Genomic DNA, 24,688 nt, shown 5'->3' with positions numbered 1-24,688 from the left:
ATTTGACCGTAGTAACATAGTGTGACTTCAGCGCCAACACCACCTTTCCACGTAGATTTATTGTATTTCACGCTGCAGCCAGTCACCTTGTTTCTTTTTACTTTTGTCCACTGCTTTTAGATTTAAAATCCCTGATCTGAAGTGTTTTTCCATGCCGCAGAATGCTTGTTTAAAGAGAGATAATTAGGCCTGGCATGACTGATTATTAAGGCCTTTACTCTGCTCCTGGTAAGCTTTCAGCAGCTTTCGTGTTCTCATTTTATTTCAATACTACTTTACTATAAATGAAGATACCAAGCCTTCATATAAATGGAGATAGCTTCTGACTATTTATTCATAAGCAGGGCTGTTTCATTTCTTTTTTCCCCCACAGATATATTCTTTATTTATTGACTAAGTTTTTATTTACTTTACACCCCAATTGCAGCTTCCCCTCCCTCCTCACCACCCAGTCCTTCCCCCTTCCCCTCTCCCATCCATCCCTCCTCCACTTCTCCCCTGAGAAGAGGAGGCATCAGCAAGACCTCCACTGAGGCTAGACAAGGCAGCCCAGTTAGGGGAAAGGGATCTAAAGGCAAGCAGTGTAGTCAGAGACAGCCCCTGCTCTAGGAAAACCACAAGAAGACTCAGCTGTACAAGCGCTACATACGTGCAGAGGGCCTGGGTCCACCCGCTTATGCTCTCTACATACATGTAGAGGACCTGGGTCCGCCCGCTTACTCTCTCTGGTTGGGAACTCAGTCTCCGTGAATCCCATGGACCCAGGCTGGTTAACTCCGTAAGCTGTCTGCTAGTGGAGACTGGTTTTTCAGTGGACTGAATTAAGGTACCCCACACTGGCAGTGTAGGTAAGTAGGTTGGTTTTTGTGAAGGCTTTCTTCCCTTTGGAAAAGTCTCTCTCTCTCTCTCTCTCTCTCTCTCTCTCTCTCTCTCTCTCCCTCTCCCTCTCCCTCTCCCTCTCCCTCTCCCTCTCCCTCTCTCCTCTCTCTGATACACACACACACACACACACACACACACACACACTCACGGAAGCACATAATAATGGAAGCAGAAGTAGAACCGTAGAACCACGGGAAGGGGAGAGCATGTACTCACTCTTTCTTTCTCACTGTCTCATAGGAAATGAATCACACAATCCTGGAAGCTGAACTGCCCCAGGATCTGCTGTTTGCTGTCTAGAGACTCAGGAGAGCCTGTCTGTGTCTTCTGGTCTGAAACTAAAGCCTGAGAACTGAGAACAGCAGTGTTAAGTTCCAGGGCAAGGGTAGATGACTAAGGTCTTCTCACCTAGGCCATGAGGCAGACAGTTCAACCTTTCTTGCCTTTTGGGTTCTGTTTGGGCCTTCAGTCTATTGAATGGCTCTCCTTATGAAGGAGAGGGCAGTGCTCTTTGACTAATCCTCAGCTCAGATGCAAATGTCTTGAAATACATTCTTGGGCTTGTAAGAAATGACATTTAAGCAGCCATTAACATCCTCTGGCCAAGCTGGTACCTACATACCTTTGAAGCTTTGCCCTCCTAAGTCTGCCCTCTTGAGCCTACTTCCAGCCAGTCTTGATAATGATGCTGTCTGTCACAGTTCTTCAGGTATTTTTTCACTGATGGTGGCCTTACCTTTCTGTATGATTTTGAGTTAGTTTCAGGTCGTCTGTTACTATCCTCTTTCTCTCGTATAACTTTCCATTCTCCTAGATCCAATCTTTGTTCTCTAAGGGTTAAAGGGAAATCCTTAGCAATATCTCCACAAAAACATGAGTTGTGTTTTCTACCTCATTAAGTTAGTCGTTGGCCTGAAGTTGTATTGTAGGTACATATTCTTAAAGACCTCCCCGAGATGTAGATTGGTGTGGTCACCAATATCTCACTAATTCGAGTTGTGAAACTGTCTCACATAATATTTTCCCTTCTACTAAGAACAGAGTCGGAATCTGATTCCTTAACACAATGTATAGCACCAACTATCTTTCATGGTGAACTTCGTATGCTTTCTCTTACAAAGAATAATCCTCTGGGGTTTCAGCCTTTCCTTTAATAATGTCAAACCTGTGTTTATTACTGTCTTAGGGTTTTCATTGCTGTGAAGAGACACCATGACCACGGCAACTCTTATAAAGGGCAACATTTAATTGGAGTGGCTTACAATTTTAGAGATTTAGTCCATTTTTGTCATGGCGGGAAGCATGGCAGCATACAGGCAGACATGGGCCTGGCAAAGCCTAATGTTCTACATCTTGATCCAAAGGCAGCCAGGAGGAGATGTCTTCCAGGTAGCTAGGAGAAGGGTCTTAAAGCCAACCCCTACAGCGACACACTTCCTTCAGCAAGGCCACACCTACTCTAGCAGGTCACTCCCTGGGCCAAGCGTATTCAAAGCACCAAAACTCTCTACCCTGTGTCTTAAGGTAGAATCACCACAACATTTTTTTTATTTTGGGCAGTTGTTTTCAGAAATCCTAAGTAGAACTTCTCATCTCCCAAAACTTTGAGGGGTATCTTAGTTAAAATGCAGTACAACCCTGCAGAACAGAAGTGTGGAAGATGTATTATTTAGTTAAGTACGATGTTTAAGCCAGAATAGTGTTAAGGCTTTTCACATATGCCCCTCCTCACCTCACTTGATGTTTCTTAATGCAAATATAAGTTGCCTGGCAACACATGATGTAGCATATACTTTTCTAGTGTGAGGGGTTGGGCACCATGAATAGATTGCTGCCTTCATGGTTGACAGGTGTCATGGTAGATTCCCAGTCATAGAGAAGACCATAGGGGAAGGAGTCAAGAAGCATGGTTGCTTTAGCATTTAAGCCCTGAAGCCTGTGTGAGCGAGTTTGAGCTGAAAGGGGGGGATTTAATAGAAGAATAATGTCATACCACGGAACTAATGCAGAATGTGAGGCACAGTCAGGATTTGACTCCTGTCAGTTGGCTCCAGATACAATCTAGGTGAAACCCTGATCCTGTTCAGGAGCATGATGCAGCAGCTAGGCCTGGACTGGCAGTGCAGTCACTACAGCAGGAAGTGCTGCCCTGGTGCACTTGGTGAACACAGGAAGCAGTGGACCCTTTAAGTCCTACTTTACTTTTTGGGAGTGAATCCAGGGCCTCATGCATTCTGAGGTACATCCCCTGTTTTTTATTTAACATGTACATGCATGCAGGCATGCATACACCCAGGAACCTCAGATTACTTTTTGTAAAATAATTGCTACAGTTTTTCATTAAAAAAAAAAGATTTTGCGTGTTGCATGTTCCTATAGTAGACACTTGCTTCAATTTCTGTTGTCACCATCTTGTATGTGGAGTATTGTGGTGATTGTGGTGGTTGATAATGAAAATGAGTTTTATTATATCAAGTGTTAGAAGATATATGACAGTAAAAGCTTTTCTTTTTACCTGTCCAAGGGGACCCTAGACTTTCCTCTGCATTTCTCTTGTGGATAACAAATCAGATTCTTCTGCCAAGTGACAGTGGGGTGACCAGAGTTGGAAGTTGAAAAGCATCCGTAGGCAGTGAGTGGGAGTGTGAGATGGGGCCATGGTGATTCCTGTGATACAGGCCCAGATATAACCTCAGGAAGTAGGAAATGTGCAAGTGCGGAATACAGATGATGAGAACAGTGTGTGAGTAGTGAAGTCGAGTAAGCCATTCCCAGAGCCTAAAGCTAGAGTTACCTGATCATAAAGACAGCTTTAGAAAGTGTCTCTTCATTCATGGTCCAAATGGGCCAGGGCCCAGGCGACTCAGCAGATGTCCCTGCTGAACTATGTAATTTAATATCCTAGTCAAAGAAAATGCACTCTACTCATAGTGCTTGGGTTAGTTTAAAATCATCTAACCTTACTTTCTTACTTCCTAAGTATTTTTCTAAATGGAACCTAAGAGAGGAAGCTGCTGTGATTGTAAGGAGGGGTTTAGTCAACAAGTGCTGTGCCCTGGCTGCCTGTGGAGTGTGGGCATTCTCCTGGGCCAGCAGACAAGAGCATCAAACAGTGCAGACTACATGTGCTTCGAGCTCAGAAACAGTAACCGTTTGTCTTTATTGACTACATAGGCAGGATACATGACATGCAGGACATGTTTTTAAATATTAATATGCAGTGTGCACAGTTTAGAGTTCTATTTGTCTTAGACTATAATATTTATGATATTTGTTGATGCTTCCCTTAGTAGACCTGCCTTGTCTGCCCAGTCACTCCTTACTGTCCTCCTGTCATGGTATTTACTGTAGACATGTGTTTCCTAGTAATTAATCACCTGAAACAGGTATGTGTGGTGGTGGTGGTGGTGATAGAGAGGGAGGCTGCTGAGAAGACAACTACTCTCAGCGTGAGGAAGACAGAAGGAGCTAGAAGTTCGAGTGCCAAGAGAATGTCAGGGCTGTAGATCTCTCCACCCTCCCAGCTGCCTGCCACCATGTCTTACTCCCCTATGGAGTTTATCAGAATAGCGCTCTCCCTCCTCAGCGATCCTAAATAAATAGGTCCACATAGTGAATGTGAGAACACTTTAAGGGCACAGTCTGTTTCCTAAATATTCCCTCTGTCACTGCTTCTGCTTCTGCTGAAGCTCGCAGTGGCCTTCCTTCCACTGCAACCACTGTGGAGTTGGGAGGATGCTAAGCATTTGTAGTGCAGGGAGCAGACCTGTGGGAGCAGCACACTGCTTGCACATTTTTAGTTTATGTTTGTAACTCCTTAAATGCACATCGTCAGTGCCCAGACTTTTCCTTCTGGACACTTCTGTTTGTTTAAATTCTTTACAGTTTTAGCAAGTCAACATTTGTACACCAGGAAGTCCACGCACAGTGATGGGAAGATGGGCACAATGATGCCACGACCACTTCTGTGGGTAGCCAACTGTTCATTTGTGTGACCCAGCAGAATGTTCCTCCAGCTCTGGTTTCCTCATCTGATAAAATGAGATATTGTGTAGACGTTTGTAGAGTCACAGGTGAGGATCCTTGGGCCATTAACAATGATCTAGGCATATGCTATATATAACAAGGGCAGGTCTTCATGTGTTTGCCCAAGAAGGCTTTAGTGGGAATTCTCTGACTATGGTTGAATTGGTGGTTCAACTAGCAATGAATGGAAGAAGGAAATTTTAGCTATAGGTAGAAGGCAGTGTTTATTGAGCAATTACTGTCTTGGAATATGCCAGATACTATATACATAAATAAATTCACTCACCCGATCTTCACTCCTGTGATCTAGTTTCAGTGGCTATGCCAAGTGAGGAATTTTCTGGGTCTGGAGTGATGGATCAGGGGTTAAGAGTAGTGGCTACTTTCACAGAGGACCTGTGTTGAGTCAGCTCTCAGCAACCATCTGTAGCTTCAGTTCCAGGGTATCAGGTGTACTCTTGTGTCCTAGGCATGCACACAATAAATACATGGAGGCCATAAAGTCATACACATAAAATCAAAATCAAAATGGTTTTGATGGGGGACGACTTTTTATGTAACAGTAAACCTTTTTACAGTATGGAAATGAACAGTCCAAAAATGTCAGTGTACATTATAGGTAATATTTCATTTGAACTGTGGTATCTGACATACAAGTAACAGGATTAAGGTTAATTCATACTCTTACTGTTAGTAACTTGGGACTTTGAAACCTATCTCACTGAACCTCCTTTAAAATGTATTAGGATCTTTAGTGTTTAGGGGATGGGATTTGGTCTGAGTTCAGCCTGGTGGAATGTGTGTGTTTTGTTGTGGAGAATAGGAAAACAAATCAACAACAACAAAGCCAAATACTTCCTTCTAGAAATAAGGTTAGGGGAGAAGAGGTTTAGAGGACTGGGATTTGGGATTTGATGCAATGAAAGCCAGCCATTGTTTACCATGGTAATTTAAAGTCTTTCCAGAGGATTGTTGTTCTTACATTTGAAACTGTCAGTATTGTTTTAAAACTAGGTTACCAATCATACTGGCACCTGCACCAACAAAAACAGCACATGGAAGCTCCCAGTGTCATCCTGATGCTGAGAGAAGCTCATGTTTGCACAATTCTGTGTGGGGGTGGGTATGGTGAGCCAGGCAGGAAGCAGTGAGGCCTAGTCCTGTGTTTGGGTTTGGTTTTATTTCAAAGATTATATTTTTAAACCAGCAGTCAAAGCTATTCCTAACTTGCTTCTAAGGAGATCTATGTTTCAATGTTTTCCTAGAAGCACAAGGCTGTGGACGGAGCCTGGGCTCTGGTTTTGTTCCCACTGTTCTGTGTCTACATGATGTAGATTTATTAGAGATGATTTAGTTAGCCTCGGGCAATCCTAATGGGTTTTCTCTGGTTGTTAAAAAAACACTCTTCAAAGAATCTAACTGAATTTTCCAAGCAGACTGGTTGATTTATCCTTATTGAAAGAAGAATTCCAGTACCCCCACACATATCATCAATTATAATCTCCTTTGAAGTGTAATTTGCCGAGTCTTGATTAAAAGGCCTGTAATTGTCCTGTCCTGCTGCTCAGGACATGCTCTGCTGCCCTCTAATGGCTGCCCATTGATGGCAGCTATTGACTTCTCTGACCACCTTCAGAATTAGCCTCCAGGCTTTCAGTGGGTTGCTGGGGCTGGAGGCTCTCTTAGTGGAAAGAGAGCTAGGTAGGGTGAGGGCATGGCTGCCATGAGGCTGGAGGCATTTGTGTACTTACCGGTGATGTGAGGACTAGGCTGAGTGCTTGGCTGCATTATGGTATCTACCTTTGTTCGTTAGTTCCTAGCTGCTTCTGGTCTTCCTGAATGCAGGGGTGTCTAGCCATGCCTCCATCTGCTAGGTCGTTGTATAAGTCTGTTCAGTAGTGGATGAAAAGGTACAGATGTAAAATGCTTTCATATGCTCTGGGGAAGACACAATACCAGCCTAACCACTGTTATCCTTTTGTTCTCCCGCCTCAGATCCTGGAAAGCTGATCAAGATAGAGTCTGTGCTGTTACTAGGAGAACTTAGTGCATTTCTGCTTCTTGGATACTTACTTCTTGCTTTAGAAGGAAACCAGGGACATTTACATTTTTAGATCAAGAAATGATATTAAGATACGACTTAGTTACTTATGGCATTGAAAACCAAAGCAGTTCAAATCAGAGTACTTCCAGAACTGTCTGTGTGGTTGAAGGCAGGCCTAGCTCCCGCTCTCTCCACAGGGGCAGATACAGGCGTCATTCTTCACAGGAAGGGTGCAGCAGGGCTGATTCCCTTTTACCCTCAGGAGCCTCCAGGGAGCCTTGTTGACTATCCTGGTTTTCTGTCCCTTTTATATAATAGCCTTTCATTGATTTTATTTTTATTTAATAAGTCATGTTCAGAAGAAGGCTGCTTTAGTGACCACATATGAACTATAAAAAGCACAGTTGTTTCTCAGTTTTGTTTTTGGTAAGCATGTCCTACTTTACTTGGCCAATTTTTAAGAAGTACACCTTCTTAGGCAGCCTTCATTGCTACTGTCCCTTGCTGGCTTAACACTTTGAGAATATGGTTCATTCATATATTTGGGGTGAATAACCTTTCTTGTGAAGAGTAATGCCTGTATATGCCCCTATGGAAAGAGCAGGAGCTGGGCCTGCCTTATCAATAATATTGTATTGTGAAGGTTTCATACATTTCATAAGAGCGTCTCTGTATTTCCTGTACTTTATATATAATTTAACTTCCACAAGGCATTAACATAATCAAAGAGAGGCAAGTTGTTTTTCTAAAATGGTTCTGTAAACACTTGAAAAGCTAAGCTGGAACAACTTAAAAACAATTTCTATGTCTGTGTCTGTAACGGTGACTGCCACAGAGGCCACACGAGGACATCAGCCTCGGTGGAGCTACACGTACAGGGAGCTGTTGGCTGCTGGCTGAGGGTGGTGGGAACTGAACTGGTCCTCTGGAAGAGCAGCACAGCTCTTGAGGGATGAGCGGTTCCTCTGGCTCCTAAGCCATAGCCTGTAGAGGTGAGATGGCTGTGCGGCCACCTCCAGTCTTGTTGTTGCCTGTTTCTCTAGTGGCAGCAGAGGAGGAGGTCGGTGAGGGGAGACTCTCTCTGTGGCCTCACATTTATTTGTTTTGTTTTATTATGTCCCACGTGCCCCAGATGTGTATTTATCATTGCTCTGTCATTTTCAACATGACCCCAAAAGTAAATAAATGAGCTGTTGGGAAAAAGTGCCTTGCCACACTTGGAAGGACAGTCTGGGTTTGGCTCTCTCTGAAGAAATGGGGAGAAAACAGAAGGCTGCAGTGGTGAACAATTAAACTGGTATTACTTGGCATAAAATCCATAACCTCACTTGCAAAGCTCTGGTAACATAATCTGTCATCCCAGGATCTCGTGTAGCCATTGTGTCTTGGGCCCATGGGGTTTAGCAATGCAGATATTCTTGTCTCCTAGTTATTGTTTAATGGGGGCCTTGTTGTGGCAAAGGTCAAAACCTCTATGCGTTGACTGAATTTTGAATTACTTTTTAGTTTTATGTGTGTGAGTGTTTTGCATGCATGTTCATCTGTACTACTTGTGTGCCTGGTGCTCACGGAGGCAGGAAGAAAGCGTCTGATCCTCTGGAAATGGAGTTACAAACCATTGTGAGCCACCATGTGGTGCTGGGAACCAAACTCAGGTCCTCTGGATTTTGCAAATGAAGCAGGAAATGGTGAGAGACACTGTCCACTAAGATCTGAACTGAGTGTTGCTCCTTACTCCACTCACAGTCCCCTTGACCAAAGGAGAATTCCCCACTCTGCTGCCCTGAGCAGAGAGGAGGAAAAGTGTTGTACAGTGTATGGAACTAAAGGCAGTTCAGAACTCGAGTTTGCACCAGATAGGAGCAACCGGGTTAGGAAGCCAGTTTTACTGTGTGACTGAACTCTTTGAGGTTGAGCTTTCTCTGTTAAGCTTTCCTGCTTCTAGCTTTCAGAGAGCTCAAATGTCATTTCTGTAGTAGGTGGTGTTTTCCCTTATGGTGCGATGTTCCTCTGCATATATACAGCGGTACCACTGTCCTTACCAGGCACTTCTGATACTAAATACCCGGAGTCCCCTTACTCCGTTCTCTACACACTGCTCTTCACTTCACCTCGCTTGCTACTAAGTTCCAGAGTCAGTGTCAAGCTCCTGAGTTTAAAGGCTGAATCTCCCTCACCTGATCTCACTCTGAATACCTGCAGCAGGTACTGGGTCTCAGGCTACTTCTCTTGCAGGCTGCAGATCAAGGTTTCAGGATCATGGCCTCAGGATAATGGCCTCCTTAGGTTTTGTAATTCACCGAGAGGACTAGGGCTGCAGGAAAGCCATTTCCTCACTCCATAATGAATGGTGTAACCAGCATGGCACATGTGCTGCAAAGTATGTAGGAGTTTCAGAACCACAGCCTTGTCCAGCCCTGCTACCCTCCTGCACCCTGTATGTCCACTGCCCTACCCACAGATGCTTACTGTGTAGTCATGATTGATTATGGGATACTGGGGATTGTCAGGGTTTCTGATCCCCCTACCCTCCTTAGAGTTCTAGGGAGTGTGATGGTAAGTCAGGCTTCCCTTGAACTTGGGGAGGCTCTATAATTCACTCTATTAGCATGGGTTCAAGGAAGGGACACTTTACCAGTGACAAAAGCCACTCCCCCTGTCATTCAGGAAATTCCAAGGGGTTGAGAAGTTCTATTTGAAGGACAAAAACTGAGGATATGTGTTTTATTTTGCTGCATATCTGTTATTTGCATCCAGTCTAGACAAGTTTGCTGTTTAATTGATGTCACTGGATATTTTCAGAACTGTTGATTATTAAGCTGATAGCATATCATGAAAGTGGCCTTGAAGGAACCAGATTGCCTGCTTCTGAGTCCGAGCTCCCACACTCAGTAGCAGTTGTGATACTGAATCAGCTTGCTTGTACCTCAGAAATATTGGGAAAATTAAGTAAGTCAATACCAGAAGTCATTTAGAAAAGGGCAGTGTTTGTAATAAACACTTGAGTGTAAGGTAAATGTTAATTACCATAATCATTATTAACATCATTATCAAACTTGAGATCAGGGCCCTAGCAAGGTGATCACGGGAGGAGGACTGTCAGATGTGAACGCAAGTTGTCTGGGCTCTTGTCTAGCTGATAACAACTCATCAGGCTGCAGTATTGATCTAGAACATGAAATGCATAGGTTTCCCATTAGGATATAAAAATGTGAGGTTGTGTGAACGCCTTTCTGTTAGCTGGGTAATAGGATCAGAACGAAAAAAGCAAATTGAAAGCAAGTGTTTAAGGAGTAACCGTCCGGATACATCAATTAGTTTGACAGGTTGTTTTCTTGGTAGGCAGGTGGTATTTTTTTGTCTTTGTTTTTGTTTTTCTCTTAACCACAAAGCCTGTAAAATACTTCACTGGCTTAATTAGTCTTGCTTAATTAGCTATTATCTGATGGCTATATTTGTTTTTCTTTTTCAGATACAGGGTTGTTGTTGTTGTTGTTGTTGTTGTTGTTGTTGTTGTTGTTGTTTGAAAGAGTGTAGTGTTTGCAGGACAGGGCTGCAACTTGAGTGTTTTGTTCCAGCCAATAGCAAGCCCAGTGGCTGAAATGGGATAGACTTGAGGCAGATCCTGCTGGACACATAATCCAAAGAGTCATGTTTTCTACGCTGCAACCCTTCTTTTTAAAGAGAGCAGCCCTCCCTGGGTTGTCATAGTGCTCTCCACACCTCCTTGTCCTGTGCTGGGTGGGGTGAGCGGCTGTGGAGCAGGGAAGACGGGGAGTGGGGAGGAACTCTGAGCCATGCAGCTTGATGTAAGAGGACAGTAGAGTTGAGCATTAGCTCTTGTTGTTTTTTTAAAAGTCCTGCTCTCCTCAAATCCTGTTTAGTAGTACAGTGGACTGGCCAAGTCTCAGAATGCATGCCCTGCCAAGGCCTCCATTTAAGGAAAACTGCCTTGCTCCCAGCCCTGACTACTGAGTATTCCCTTTTTGTAGGTAGCCATAGACCCTGGCTGGGACTGCGTGGACTCTGGAAAACCAAACAGTAAATTGTGGTTTCCCCTAAGGGATAAACTCAGCCCAGCACTGAGAAGGCAGAAGAGACAGGAGGAATGTGTAAGGCTGAGACTAGCCTGGGGTACATAGTGAGTTCCGGGACAGCTTGGGCTACAAAGGGAGACCCTGTCTCAAACAAAAACAACTTTTACAGTGCAAAAGAACAAACAAAGCTAACAAATAGATAGTTTTGAGGATTGAAAGCTGTGAAATGTGGAATGATGAAGCAAGAAATTAGTCTGCGTGTAGAAGTTTCTTGATGTAACAGGTTCCAGTCTGTTCTGAGGTGTTAGGGAGGAGGAAAAACAGGTGAAATTCGAGACTGCTGTTACACTGTGACAGAGGGAATCAGATTTGTGGACTAAGCTATAATGGGGAAAGAACTGAAGTAAGTTCTGAGCTCTTGCTGTCTACAGTTAGTATTCTGGCCTAGTGTTGCTCTGCACGTTGGTTTTCAGCCAGCCGCAGCTTTACCTACTAAAGAATGTTGGGTAACGGCTAGACTTAGGTTGGCTGGTACAGCTGGGGTGGGGGAATCATGGTTACTTCGTGGGTAAAGGGCAGGGATGCCGCTAAAAGATCTGCAGCTGCCTACTAAAAGAAGACATAACGGGCTCAAAATACCAGTTGTCTTCACTCAGATCGAGAGACCCTAGATAAACAGTCACAAACATGAATTTCATGGAGCAATTGTCATGTGATAGCTGACATTTCATTTCCTTTTCAGAGGCAAGGACGTGAAATGGAGGCCTCGGTGATATTGCCCATCCTGAAGAAGAAGCTGGCCTTCCTTTCAGGTATGTGTGCAGTACCAGGACTGTGCTGTCTAAGTTTCTGTTGATTAGCTTACCGAAAACGCATGTCATTTCTTTTATAACTTTTAAAAAACATTTATTTATCTCCATGTTGTCTGCATGACTGTGTATGTGAGGGTGCCAGATCCTCCAGAACTGGAGTTACAGACAGTTGTGAGCGCATGCGGGTGCTGGGAATTGAATGCAGGCCCTCTGGAAGAGCAGTTTGTGCTCCCAGCTGCTGAGCTAGCGCTCAGTCTCTATACGGGTTTTGTTTTTAAGGCCTTTCTTTGATGGGCCACTGTGACCGTCACTGCTGGTTCCTTGTGATCTGGTTTTTATTCCGTTCTGTGATTGACTAATGTGATCACCACACTGCTGAAATCATAACTTCTTACTTCTGAAGGAAACACTGAGAAATAAGTGCGTGTCGAGGAACTTGCTGTCAGCAGTTGTTGTGGGAGTGAGTCTTCCTGATTCCTGTCCTTTCTCACTCTCAGGGAAACTTCCACTGCACTGCAAGAATTACAAAATGCCACTTCTCTGTTCTCTGTGCTATGCTGAATTTGCTTAGTTATTAATGTGAGGTATACATCCACTAGGGTGCTTTAAGGGGAAGACAGAGGGTCCTCTGCTCCCGTGAGAGCTTTGATGTGGTTCATTCCACGCAGTGACTTTGGAGTCTGAATAACTAAATTTATTGGCACAGACTGTAGTCTCCAGGGCCCTACCCATTTAGGTTTGCTTGGACTATAATGTCGTCCTTTTTCTTTCTATTTCCTTGAGGTCTTGGCATTGTCTTGATAATTCTAATTTCTTTTTTAACCCCAAACATTTGGCATTTCAGTTGTCTCCCTTGTGTTCTATACGAATGACATTCTTAAAGTTTACATTTGTAGCCTTATGAATTTTATAAAGATTGTTTGATAATGTGCATTCTTATAACTGGGTGTATTGAGCAGAATTTAAGGACTGACATGCACCTGTATAATCCCAACATTGAGAAGGCTGAGGCAGGAGGATCAAAAGCTTGATGCCAGTCTGTGCTGCAGAAGATACTGCCTCAAACAACTAAGACCAACCAGACCAACTGTCTTGAAGTGTTTGGGGTGTGCCAGGGAGCACGTTTTCCTCGCTCCTGCACACTGAAAGGCCTGTCTTCCACGCTGCTGTCACTCCTGGATGCTGCTGTTTTCTTCCCACCAGAACCATCTTGTGTCTTACAGCGTTTGAGCTTACAGATTATAGCTGTCCTGCAGGCCTTTGTTTCTTTCTTTCACCTTGCGACTCTTCCATTTTTACACCAGTGGTTATTTTCTTACCACAGTAAAAGTTGAGGGTGTGGAGTTCAGGGTAGTATTGTCTTGAGGATTAAACTTGACCCCCAAAGAAAAATCCCAAAGTGTTTTAGATGTCATTCACAGTATAAGTGTGAACCCCTGTGCATTTAGTTTAAATGCTTGAGTAAAGCTTGTCAGTTTTGAAGAGCAAATGAAAGTTCCCTTGCTCAAGCCACACATGGGGTGCGCATTTGTAATCCTAGCATTCAGGAGGCAGAGGCAGAGGCAGAGGCAGAGGCAGAGGCAGAGGCAGAGGCAGAGGCAGAGGCAGAGGCAGAGGCAGAGGCAGAGGCAGAGGCAGAGGCAGAGGCAGAGGCAGAGGCAGAGGCAGAGGCAGAGGAGGCAGAGGCAGAGGCGGCAGAGGAGGCAGAGGAGGCAGAGGAGGCAGAGGAGGCAGAGGAGGCAGAGGAGGCAGAGGGAGGGGCAGGGGCAGGGGCAGGGGCAGGGGCAGGGGCAGGGGCAGGGGCAGGGGCAGGGGCAGGGGCAGGGGCAGGGGGATCTCTGTGAATTCAAGGCCAGCCTGGTCTTTGTAGAGAATTCCAGGATAGCCAGGGATAGGTTGAGAAATTCTGCCTCAACAAAACAAAATAAACAAAAAGTTCCTTTGCCCACCCTTAAAATTTTATCTCTTGCCCATTATTAGTTAAAGCCAGTTATCCTCAAACTTTTTATCAATAATAAAGAAAAATGTTTTCATAGCAAGAGAATCTGCCCAAGGGCCACTATCATTTGGAAATCACCGGTGTAATCCATTTTTTAAAATTTATATTCTAATCAACAAAAGATGCTATAGAATCATAGTGTATTAGGTCGAGCCTCTGAAATTGCGGTTTATTGATGTTAGGCAAAGTGGTTCAATATCAACAGTTGCATAGAAAATAGCCCTTAATGGCTGTCATGCCTTGAATCGCATTTCTGTCACTAATGGAAGTCTTTTCACCTCAGGCCTTTCAGTTTTTAGTGATGAATTGCTAGAGATTATACAGAATTGTTTTCTTCAGGAGTTGCTGGTTTTTTGTTTTTTTTAACCTTCTAAAGCTGTTGTAAATGTCACTTGGTTCTGACAGTAGGCTCAGTATGAGCAAACACGAGCAGAGATTTGGAAGACGGTAGGTATGAATCAACGTTCTACCTGTTTGCTTGTTTCCTGTGCTGTGCTGGGAATTGAATTCAGGGTCTTAAGCAGATAGGCAGGTATTTTTACTAAGTCGTCGTCTCCATAGTCCTTGGCTGTGTGAGAATCTCGTTTTGTAGTTTAGGCCGGCCTTGAACTTGCTGCCTGTCTTCTGGCCTTTACCTGAGTGCTGAGATTGCAGGCATGTTCCATCAGGTTGGCTTTGCGTTTTACACTTAACATGGAGGGCACACAGGACAAGGACTTAACATGTGTGAGATTCTGTGTGCTCCACTCCCTGGCTTTCTGCAGTAACTTCCAGGTCCACATTCTCAGCTGGTCAGGGCTGTGTCTGCTGCCCTGTGACGTACCGCTGCAGCTGGCTGTCCTGCCTGCACGCAGCCGTGACCCACTGTTATTTACTGAGTACATCAACTAAATCTGTCATGTAGGAAGGCAGCCTGCATTGCTGCTCATAGTACATGCAGATTTATGTTTCTCCTGAGAGCGAGCTCAGCTCATCTCATCATGGGATGATGCTCTTGTAACTCGGTTTAAAAATCTCACAGCTTTTCCCTCAAGCCTTTACTTTTCTTATACTTCTCACACTCTTTTTTTTCTTAAATCATCTTTTTCTATTGCCTCAGTCCCTTTTTATAGCATTTAATGGATTTTATATGAAGACACAGTGTAGCAAATTAGTGACAGTAATTCATACTCTTATTATGACTTAAAGCTCTTCTTTCCAGATGCAGATTTGTTTTACTTGCAAACACTGATTGTACTGGGCACACAGGAAATGTATGATGAGTTGATTCAATTAGGCAGCAGACTAAATGGGAGAAAATGAAAATGATTTTGGTCTTGATGAAGATTTCAGAGATGCATTTTCCTCTGCATTCTTCATTTATTTACTTATTTGCCCTCACTGTTATAACATTAGATATTTTCCAAATCATGTCCTAAACCTATAATTGTTCTAATAACTTTGGATTAAAACATTATTTGTATGTCATCTTAATATGTGGTAAATCTTCAATGTATCTTTTCTGTAGGAGGAAAGGACAGACGCAGTGGACTCATCTTGACAATTCCATTATGCCTTGAACAGACAAATATGGATGAGCTGAGTGTCACTCTGGACTATCTACTCAGCATTCCAAGGTGACTCTAAAAGTGTCTTTTTCTTCAATTTCAATACTGTTTGCTATTGATTCTTGCTATTGAAGTATCACATACTTTGTCAGCAGTGAAATCTCAGTTAAAGGCTGGTAACAGTACGTAGATGAAATACTGTACTGTTGGGCGCACTTCACAGCACACTGATTTCTAAGTATGTGCTTTCAGCCTTTCAAGAACCCTTAGGTACAGCATTGGTACACCATGGAGCTTGAGAAAGAAGAGAAGTTGGAGGCAAGGAAGAGGCTCAGCGGCTGAGGGCACACAGCTCTGAGTCTCAGTGCTCAGCACACATGGAAGTTGAGCATAGCCTCTTGCAAGTTCACCTGTAACCCCATTACTGTGATTGGAAACTGAGACGGAAAGATTGCTGGGGCTTGGTGGCCCCCTGCCTAGGTCTAGACTTAGTTAATGACCCTGTTTCAGGAGAGTTGATAGAACCAGGACCCCTGATATCTCCTCTGGCTTTCATGTGCATGTAGGTATACACATCTGCACAGACATGTAACACCCCCTACACACATGCATGCGCACGCGAACACACACACACACACACACACGCACACGAAAAAGAGAGAGAGATCTTAATCTACATGAACTTTCTCTTTGTTCACTACTTCACTATATTAAGTAGTCTGTAATATGAACAAGGTTGTTAGTCTTCAAATATTTTTATTTTAAAAATATAAAAACATACACATAATTTATAGGTCCTTTGAAAAAAATCTCAAAAATTCCTGTTTGCTTAAGTCACTGCAATGTCAAAAGCAGGGGCTGCAGACATGGCTTGGCAGTTAGCAGCACTTGCTGCTCTCTCTGATTTCAGCTCCTAGCACCCACATTAGGTGTCCTGTAAACACCTAACTCTAAGGGTCTGGCTTCCTCTTCTGGCCTTTGAAGACAGGTTCCCCACTTCTGCTTTGCCATCCACCACACTCATGGCTTGTCTGGTAGGCTTATGCCCAGGCTGGCCCCATACCACACCCGCCTCTGCCCTCTGATGGACAGATAGTCCATGATTCTGGCATCTCCAGTTCAGCCAAGGCTGCACCTTCACCAATGGTCTTTCTTGGTCTCTCACAGTCTTAGCTTCTCTCCAGGACCCCTTCAGTCCTGCAGCCATCATAGTCATTTCCATGTGGGGGACTTAGTTTGGCCTCCAGCTGAAGATGTAGCTGTGGCCCTCTCTGGGCCACAGCTTCTTTGTACTGTGCTGACTTCAACGAAATGATCTGTAATTTTCTTCACAGATGATTTTTTTTAGCTCTAGCTAACTAGTACCCATTGGCTCAGTAAAACTAAAGTTTCACTTCAGAGATACTGGTCTTTTTTAACCATAGTGGATTCTTCAGCTCCAGATTCTTAATCCAAAACACTACACAAGAGGCTGGACAGATGGCTCAGTGGTTATGTGCACTGGCTGCTCTTCCTGAGGTCCTGAGTTTAAGTCCCAACAACCACATGGCCACTCACAAACATCTGTAATGAGATCTGATGTCTCTTTTTGTCATTCAGGTAGAATACTCATACATATGAAGTAAATAAATTTAAATGACCAAACATCACACAAATGGCTGGTAGTCTTGGAGGAACCCTCAGACTTCCCTCTAGAACTTCACAAGCCAGGTCTCCATTGTCTCCATTGTATTCAGTATTATTTTGCAAATCCCCACAACAGTTTAGTAAACTTTAAGTGCCCAATAGTTTTTCTAGCCTCCACAATATTTCCACAGACTTTTAAGGCCATTCCAACTTCACCGACACAGGCTTGGTAGCATCAGAGGAGCACTGCTTGCTGGGCTGCTCCCAGGCTCTTGGTTAACTCCCTCGAGCACTGGTGCCAGTTCCCATCCTAATTTAATCTCTGTTTCCGGGGTAAATCCTATGACCAAAACAACTTGGGGAAGAGAGGATTTATTTGACCTGGTTCATCATCTTGGGAAGCCAGGGCAGGAACTCAGGGTGGGAACCCGATGCAGAAACCAGCAGGAGCACTGCTTACTGACCTGCGCCCAGGCCTATGTTTAACCACCTTTTGTATACAGGCCAGACTCGCCTGCCAGGGTACGGCATTGCCCACAGGCCAGTCTGACATAGGCAGTTCTTCAGTTGAGGTGCCCTCGTCAAGTGGTCAACAGAACTAACTAGGGCGCACTTACTTCCAATATAGAAAGATCATTTAATGATTTGTTGCTGTATTGGAGAAGTACAAGTCTTCAAGTAAAATATCTTTTCCTCTCTTTCTTCCTTTTCCTTCTTTCCTTCCTTTCCTTTCTGAAAAGGAAAAGTACCAGACCCTATAGTCAGTGCATTCCCATAATGGCCTTGCTGATCCATGTTGCTAACTGCCAATCTATACATTTCCATTAAGTAATAGACCCCTCATTTTAGGTAACTAAGATTCAGTAGATTCATAGTTAATAAATCATGAAAATAATCACTGATGACCATTAGGGGCAACTTCCCTCTTTGCTAGTTGTGGAATTGAAACTAAGTGGCTTGGGTTACTCAGGATCACACAGCTGGGCAGTCATAGATCAAGGGTAGAACCTGCTGTCCCTCACACTGATTCAACAAGGGTTTTCTTTGTTGTTGTTCCTTCAAAGTAGTGGAAATCAGTGTAGCTGCACTTGCTATGGAGTCTGTTTTGTAAGTTCAGATTAAGTGCAAAAAGTGTTCCCAGGTACAAGAGTGGGTGCAGTGACTCGGTGCATAAAGCTGCCTGCTACTGACTCCTAAGTGCCTGTGTTTCACACTCAGGACCCATGTGGTGAGAGGAAAAAGCCGAGTCCTGCAGGTTGTTCTCTGTCTTCTCGGGTGCACTGTGGTGTAACCCACACATCATAAATAAGTAAATACAATGTCGTAAGAGTGGCAGGCAGCACTCCAGGCCCACACACTACTCTCCCCTGACTGTATCCCAACACTGCACATGTCTTTGAGGCTGACTTCCCAGTGAAGTTCACCTGGGAGGGGGAGGAGGCTGCTGTGACAGGCCACAGTCTTGTGCAGTCACACTCAGCCTGCAAGAAGAGCAGGTAGCTAAGGCTGAGGGAAGGCACAGCCAGTCAACCCATGTCTCCTGACTTGTGTCCACTCAGAACTGTGCACGTAGGAGTCAGGTGGGAAGGCTAAACAACTGAATGATTAATGCGCTGAGTTATGCCTGTCTCCTCTCTTACGCACACACACACTACAAACGGAGTGTGTGCTTGACTGTAATTCCTGGTTTTTTTTTTTTACAAGTGTCATTTAGTTCTTAAGTTTCCCAGGGTTTATGCTGTTTCACTAATGATGAATGTGGGCACTAAAGCACTCTGTTCCCATCTTTGCACATTGTAAGAAGATGTAAGCTCTTGGAAGGGAGACAGGATCATACTTTACTTTTTTACAGCTCTGTGCTGTATTATACGTCATCCTGAGTCAATGCTCAGTGCCAGTTTCTGTCTTTATCTCCCTGATGGCTTCATTTTCTTCAGGGCTCTGTGTACACCTCTGCGGGTTCTCGGACCTGCTAACTGGCTACTGGAGCACAGCAGTTGTTTGCTGAGCAGGCTCGTGGGCTGCTTTGGACTTTGCTTTAGAACTTTAATCATACTAACACCCAGGCTTGACTGGGGAGTAGATGTGGAAAGAGTACCCCACATCTAAGGAAGCAGTAGGTGATATTCAGTCATTCAGTGTTCCTGTCCCTCTGAGAGGAGCACTGTTCGCTTGCCCCGTGAGGGAACTGAAACCTAGAAATGTGAGCATGGGCAGCTTGGCCACAAACCGGCAGCAAACCCCGTCTGCTGCTGAGCACCATGTTCCAGGCCTGTCTCCTCCCACTGTGTGTATCCACCTCTGTTAGGATCCCTGTCATGTCCGTTCATAGCTTCTAGTAAACGCTCAGAAAACCTGGAACTGCCACAACTGATAATTGATGACAAGATAACTGATAACACATTCTGAAAGAAACCCTGGGTATCTTTTAAAAATTATTTAGATTTTTTCTCTGAATAGCATTTGGCAATACGTAAAAGCATGCCGTTTTCTAGTTCCAGAAGAATTTACTGTAAGACTCAGAGTGTCATGGCTGGAAACCACAGAAACCGTCTTCTGGCTTTGCATCTTAACTCTTCATAGGATGCCCCAAGAGCCTGTTCACCTTGTCATTCCTAATAGAAATCAACATCTGTTAAAACTACCTCGATGCATTTCTCAGGTTTTAGTAACTTTAAATCATTTTTTTCTAGTTGTGGAAACAGAGTTACAGAAGAGTCTTCAGAAGGAAGAGTCTGAAGGAGATAGCACAAGGCACACAGACATTGAGGCCAGAAGTCTTGGTGGCTATGAGAGCCTGCAGGGCTCCTCAGCGTTCTAGGTGTTGAGCCAGTGAGGGATGAAACAGAGAAGTGGTCAGCATTCCCTAAGGACCAGACACACAAGTGCCACAAACACAAACTCAATGTGTCAGGCATCCACATTCCGAGACAGCAGACACGAAGACGTAGGCGCACCAGTGGCAGCTTACTAAATAGTGAGGTGACATTTTACCAAGATGATGAAATGAAGGAACACTGCCCAGTGCAGAGGCCCTGAGGCCTGAGGCAATTTGAAAGAGAAGCACAGTGCTAGGAGGCTGGTTAGATAGAGGCTGGGCTCAGTTGTGACCATGTATAGGTCATGGCCTGGGCTTCCTCTGAACATGGGAAGACAGCCATCATACTGAGTCAGGCTTTATCAAACATCATCACTCATTCCCTTCTGATCTCAAAGCATTGCACTACAAGTTAACAGTCTTAGTAGACGGACATTCTGATAGTCTGCAAGCAAACATGTCCTAACGGAGAGGAATTCTGTAGTCAGCATTATCATAGAAGCTGACAGGATCAGCAGAACTTTGAGCCAAAGAAGAGCCCGTAGATAAAGTCAAGAGATAGTTACGAGCATGGGGCACTGGCCCTAGAGACCCCTCAGAAAGCTCTCCTGGGTTGGAAGGGAGGCTGTTCCATGTGCTCATTTCTTCTACAGAGATGTTTTAACCCAGCTTTGCCGCCCCTGAAAGGCTCTGGGGAGTCTGGGTCCCACTTCATTTTCTCTTTCTTTACTGCTCTGAACAGGTATAGGGATCTTAATTTATAGCACCCTAGGCCCATGAACATGCCTTTTGCAAAGCATCTGAAATACCACTTGGTTGGCAGTTTTGAAATAGTATCCTAGGGTTGTGTATATTTTCATTTTCTATCTTAGTGAAAAATGTAAGTAAATTAAAATTAAAGGTCTTTTTAAGTACTCTACAAGATTCAGTGTTTTATCCTTTAAGATCATTACGGATGGCATTTTCAAGCTTCATTACTTTCACAGTATTAACCTGCAGATTAATTTATAACATGCATTGAAATATTAAATGTGTTATTTTAAAAAAAAACATTTAACAAATGGTTTCGAGTCCTGCATCTCAGGATTCTACATGCTTTAGGAAAGCATCAAGCACTGGGAGTGGTGTGTCTTTGGTAGCAGGCCCACACCGGAAACTTTTGTCTTGGCTCCATTTCTTCCAAACTTCTAAGCGTTAGGAGACCCTACATTCTTGTCATTCTCCAGAGGCTACTCACCATCCTGCGCCCTGACTTGACTGGCCTTTCTAGGCTGGTAGCCATACTAAGGCATAGAGGCCTTTGTTTATGCACTGTTGGTGTAGACCTTGTAGGAGTGTCTTTTTACTTGCACCTATACATATCAATCAGGTGTGTGACCAAGTGTTTCTCTGCTGTTGTAAGCCTAGATACCAGCATGTATCACATCACTAACTCCAAATAGTGTTCCTCAGTCCAAAAGGATCTCTGTATATCAGCAGCCCCTCCTCGTCTCCCTGTTACTCCCTCCGTCAGTCAGTCAGTCAGCCTCTGGTCTGCTCTGTGGATTTGCAGTACACTTTGTACAAGATAGACAACATCTGGGTGCTCCTGTCTGGCTTCCTAGCATAACATTGGGAAGGGTCATCTGTCATGGTGGTCATGGTGGCATGTATCAGCTTCTGAACATTACCTTTTGATGTGGCTCCACTATACATAAAGTACATAAAGTAACAATAACAACAGCTTGGTTTTGTCTTTAGAATGAACTTTTCCATTTAGCGGCCATTTAATTTAGCAAATCTCTGAACAATTAGAGTAGGGCACATCTCACAATACTGCAGATAGTGTCTTGCTGGCCATATGACTAAGAATGACAAAGTCAAGGCAATGGACTAGATGTGGTGCATACAAGCTTTCAGTCAATTTGTAAAGCAGGTATGACCTCATCCTGTTAGATTTCCTGTGCACAAAGAAGCCAGTCTACAGGGGTTTTTATAATGGTTTGTTGTTCTCCACCTGTCTTACGCTGTCTCCTCACAAAGCCTGATTCTGGTAAGAAGTACATGAGGCATGCGCAGTTGGTGGTTACCTGGCTCTCTTTGACCCATTCTACAGATGGAGAAACTGAGAGGCTGCTGTTGTTGGAATGGTACTTTAGTTTCATCAGTTTCAAAAACTTAACTTTCTCACATTTTCTCAGTATTTATCCTGTGAGTAATACTTCCTCGAATGAGAGGAACAATACGAGAAGCAGAAGGAGTGCCCTGGAGAGTTTTATCGGTTGATACTGTAGGCGCTGCCACTCGAGGTGGACTGTGTCCCACCTGCTGTTAACGCTCTTGCCTTCTCCCTTCAGGGCTGTGAGGAAAGTCCAGGCCTGGGTTCACATCCATGATTGTGTTCTGTTTCAGTGAGAAATGTAAGGCCAGAGGATTCACTGTGATCGTGGACGGCAGGAAGTCTCAATGGAACGTGGTGAAGACAGTGGTCCTAATGCTGCAGGTAATGTTTTCCTCCGTTAGTCGGGAAGCGCGCTTCGTTTCATGGCAGGATATCATGATGAAAATAGCAAGTGCACTTCAGTGTCCAACTGTGCCCAGGCTTCCTTCCCAGCAGTGATTTAGTTCCGAAATTTCACACAGCCACTGTGGGTTGCTGAAATCCAGTCATTGTATCTTTAAATTTAGGTAGTATGGTTGAGTCTCACCTTGATGTGCAGGCTTTACAGGCTGAAATAGTGTGTCGTGTTGAAGTAGTCTGCGCAGGAACCTGTAGTTGTTACGTGAGTGCAGGGCATGCAGGGATCACCCGGCCCATGCTGTGCTGTGCTCTCAGCCGCACTCCAGCCCCTGGGCTCCTTACTGGTTACCTGGGAAGTAGGGCAGGGCCAGTCAGGTCAGAGAAAAGTCTGCAGCTGAGCTTTATGTCTTTCCCAGCTTGGTAGCTTTTAAAAAAAACAAAACCACAAAGGAATACAATAAAAATTAGGGATTCATGATGATCACACTAAGAACTTAGAACCTAGAAATTTGTCTCATAGCTCTGTTTTTGGGACATCAGTAGCTCACAAATTCACATTTAATAAACAGTTATCAGGTCTGCTGAGTGGGCGCAGAGCATCTTGTCTTGTAGTTCTGCGTCCCTCACAGACTGCTTTGTCCAGCTCTGGCGGATAGTGGTGACACAGCAAATTATCGTTACCTGCTGTAAAGCTACTGAAAATACCGTGGGACAGAGAAACATCCAAAGGGGCGGGTTGCTCTCAGGAATCCTGTTTTCCTCAGAAAAGCTTCTAGAGAAGGCGATAGCTGAGTTAAGTAAACGAAGATATTTTAATAGATGGAAGCAAATGAAAAGCCATTCCTGCTGGGCTTTGTCTTTTAGTGCCACCCCCACATGAGCCAAAGTCAGTGAAAGGAGTCGACAGACCGGTTTGGGGAAAATGTAATTAATTTTGTAGGAATAGGGGACCAAGTGTTCAGTTCAGTGAGCACCAGAGATGCATAACTGGGGCCACTGATGGCGGGCTGCCCTTTTAGGTTCTGTGGAGAGAAGTGGGCCTGAGCACGTTTACATCCTTAGCCGGGAGAATGCTACACGCCCACCCTTTGCTTAGGATGATCACAGTGAAACGATTTGAGGGGTGGCAACAAGGACGGGTGATTTTATGGTTTAGCTTAGTGTGGCTCAAGTGCTACATACATTATTTAAGTCTAGCCTCACAAAGCCCATTGCTCCATCTTTCCAGTTTAACTTTTTATCTGAATGGCTGTTGTACCTGCACGCATGTCTGTGTATCACGTGTGTGCTCAGTGCCCAAAGAGGCCAGGAGAAGGTGTTAGATCCCCAGGGAGTAGAGTTCTGAGCATTTGTGAGCTGCCGTGTGGGTGCTGGGAATTGAACCTGGGTTCTTTGCAAGAGCAGCCCGTGCTCTTCACTGGAGCCATCTCTCCAGCCCCCGTTGCTTTCTTCTTAAGGACCTAAGTGCGCCCTCATTAAACTCTGTCCTGGTCCTCTGAGGAGGGCACACATTGATGCCTCATAGTAACTGGTCTGCCAAACGTGTGGCAGCACCTTGCCAGCTCCCAGCCCAGATAGCACTCTGACTTCTCTGAAAAAGTTAAGTTCCACTTACTAAGTAATCCAGTCAGGATGCTCTCATGGTTTTCCTTTCATCCTGACTCGCTGCAACCCGTGAGCATTTGGGACCTGCTGTCATTTGCATTTTGAACTGCATGCAGTTCTGTAGAACAATCAGTGGACTTAATCCCTGCTGTGATTTCTCTTTCCTGATAGGTAATTTTGTGGACATTTGCATTGACTAATATCTAACTTTTTCAGAATTCCCCTAGTTAATTGTCTCTACTCAGGAGCTGACTTGCTGATTTGATCCCAGGGGCTGGGGCCAGCTGTTTGTGAGCTCCCCAAGTCCCCCTGGGAGCAGCTCTGCCTGTCACTTGTATTCTGAAAGAGGGGCCCTGTTTCTTTTGCTTCTCATACATTTCTATCCTGATTTTCCATAGGTCAGTAAATGAATAAACTGCACTCCAAACTTCCCAGCCTCTATGATTTTCGTTTTCTGAAGAAATTCTTCCTGATGGTGGTGTTAGAAAACATTTGTCCCATACCATAAAACAATAATTTTAATAGTTTCTCAGTTAAAACATAAGTCTTGTGGTTTAATCTAAACATGCTTCCAGCAGAGAGACGGTGTGTAAGGAGCAGTTGACACGTGGGCCTGTTTAAAGCTGTTTGAAAATCTTATGAGTAGCTTGTCGTCATTACTGCCGTTTAGATTTTGGAGTTTAAGGAGTTTCTTCTGCGTTATTATTTGAATTCTTTCTAAGTATCTGGGCATAATCATGAGTGTGTCTAGTAATCTGCACATTTAGTAAATCATTTGCATGTATAATTTGT

The 24,688-nt window shown here is 44.3% G+C and overlaps 1 protein-coding gene across 5 annotated transcripts in view; it reads left to right on the top strand.

The window, feature by feature from the left end:
* Sestd1 (SEC14 and spectrin domain containing 1) overlaps positions 1 to 24,688 on the top strand; it is a 96,590-nt gene that overhangs the window by 28,148 nt on the left and 43,754 nt on the right. For all 5 annotated transcript variants that reach the window (XM_087650823.1, XM_087650822.1, XM_087650825.1 and 2 more), the window contains 3 exon segments: positions 11,732 to 11,801; positions 15,308 to 15,416; positions 22,183 to 22,273. In XM_087650823.1, the coding sequence (XP_087506949.1) occupies positions 11,747 to 11,801; positions 15,308 to 15,416; positions 22,183 to 22,273 (255 nt within the window). In that variant the 5' untranslated portion in view covers positions 11,732 to 11,746.

The sequence above is a fragment of the Rattus norvegicus genome, chromosome 3 (assembly GCF_021556685.1).
Source record: "Rattus norvegicus strain SHRSP/BbbUtx chromosome 3, alternate assembly SHRSP_T2T, whole genome shotgun sequence".
NCBI classification, from domain to species: Eukaryota; Metazoa; Chordata; class Mammalia; order Rodentia; family Muridae; genus Rattus; species Rattus norvegicus.
This window is presented reverse-complemented; position numbering and strand designations above follow the sequence as displayed.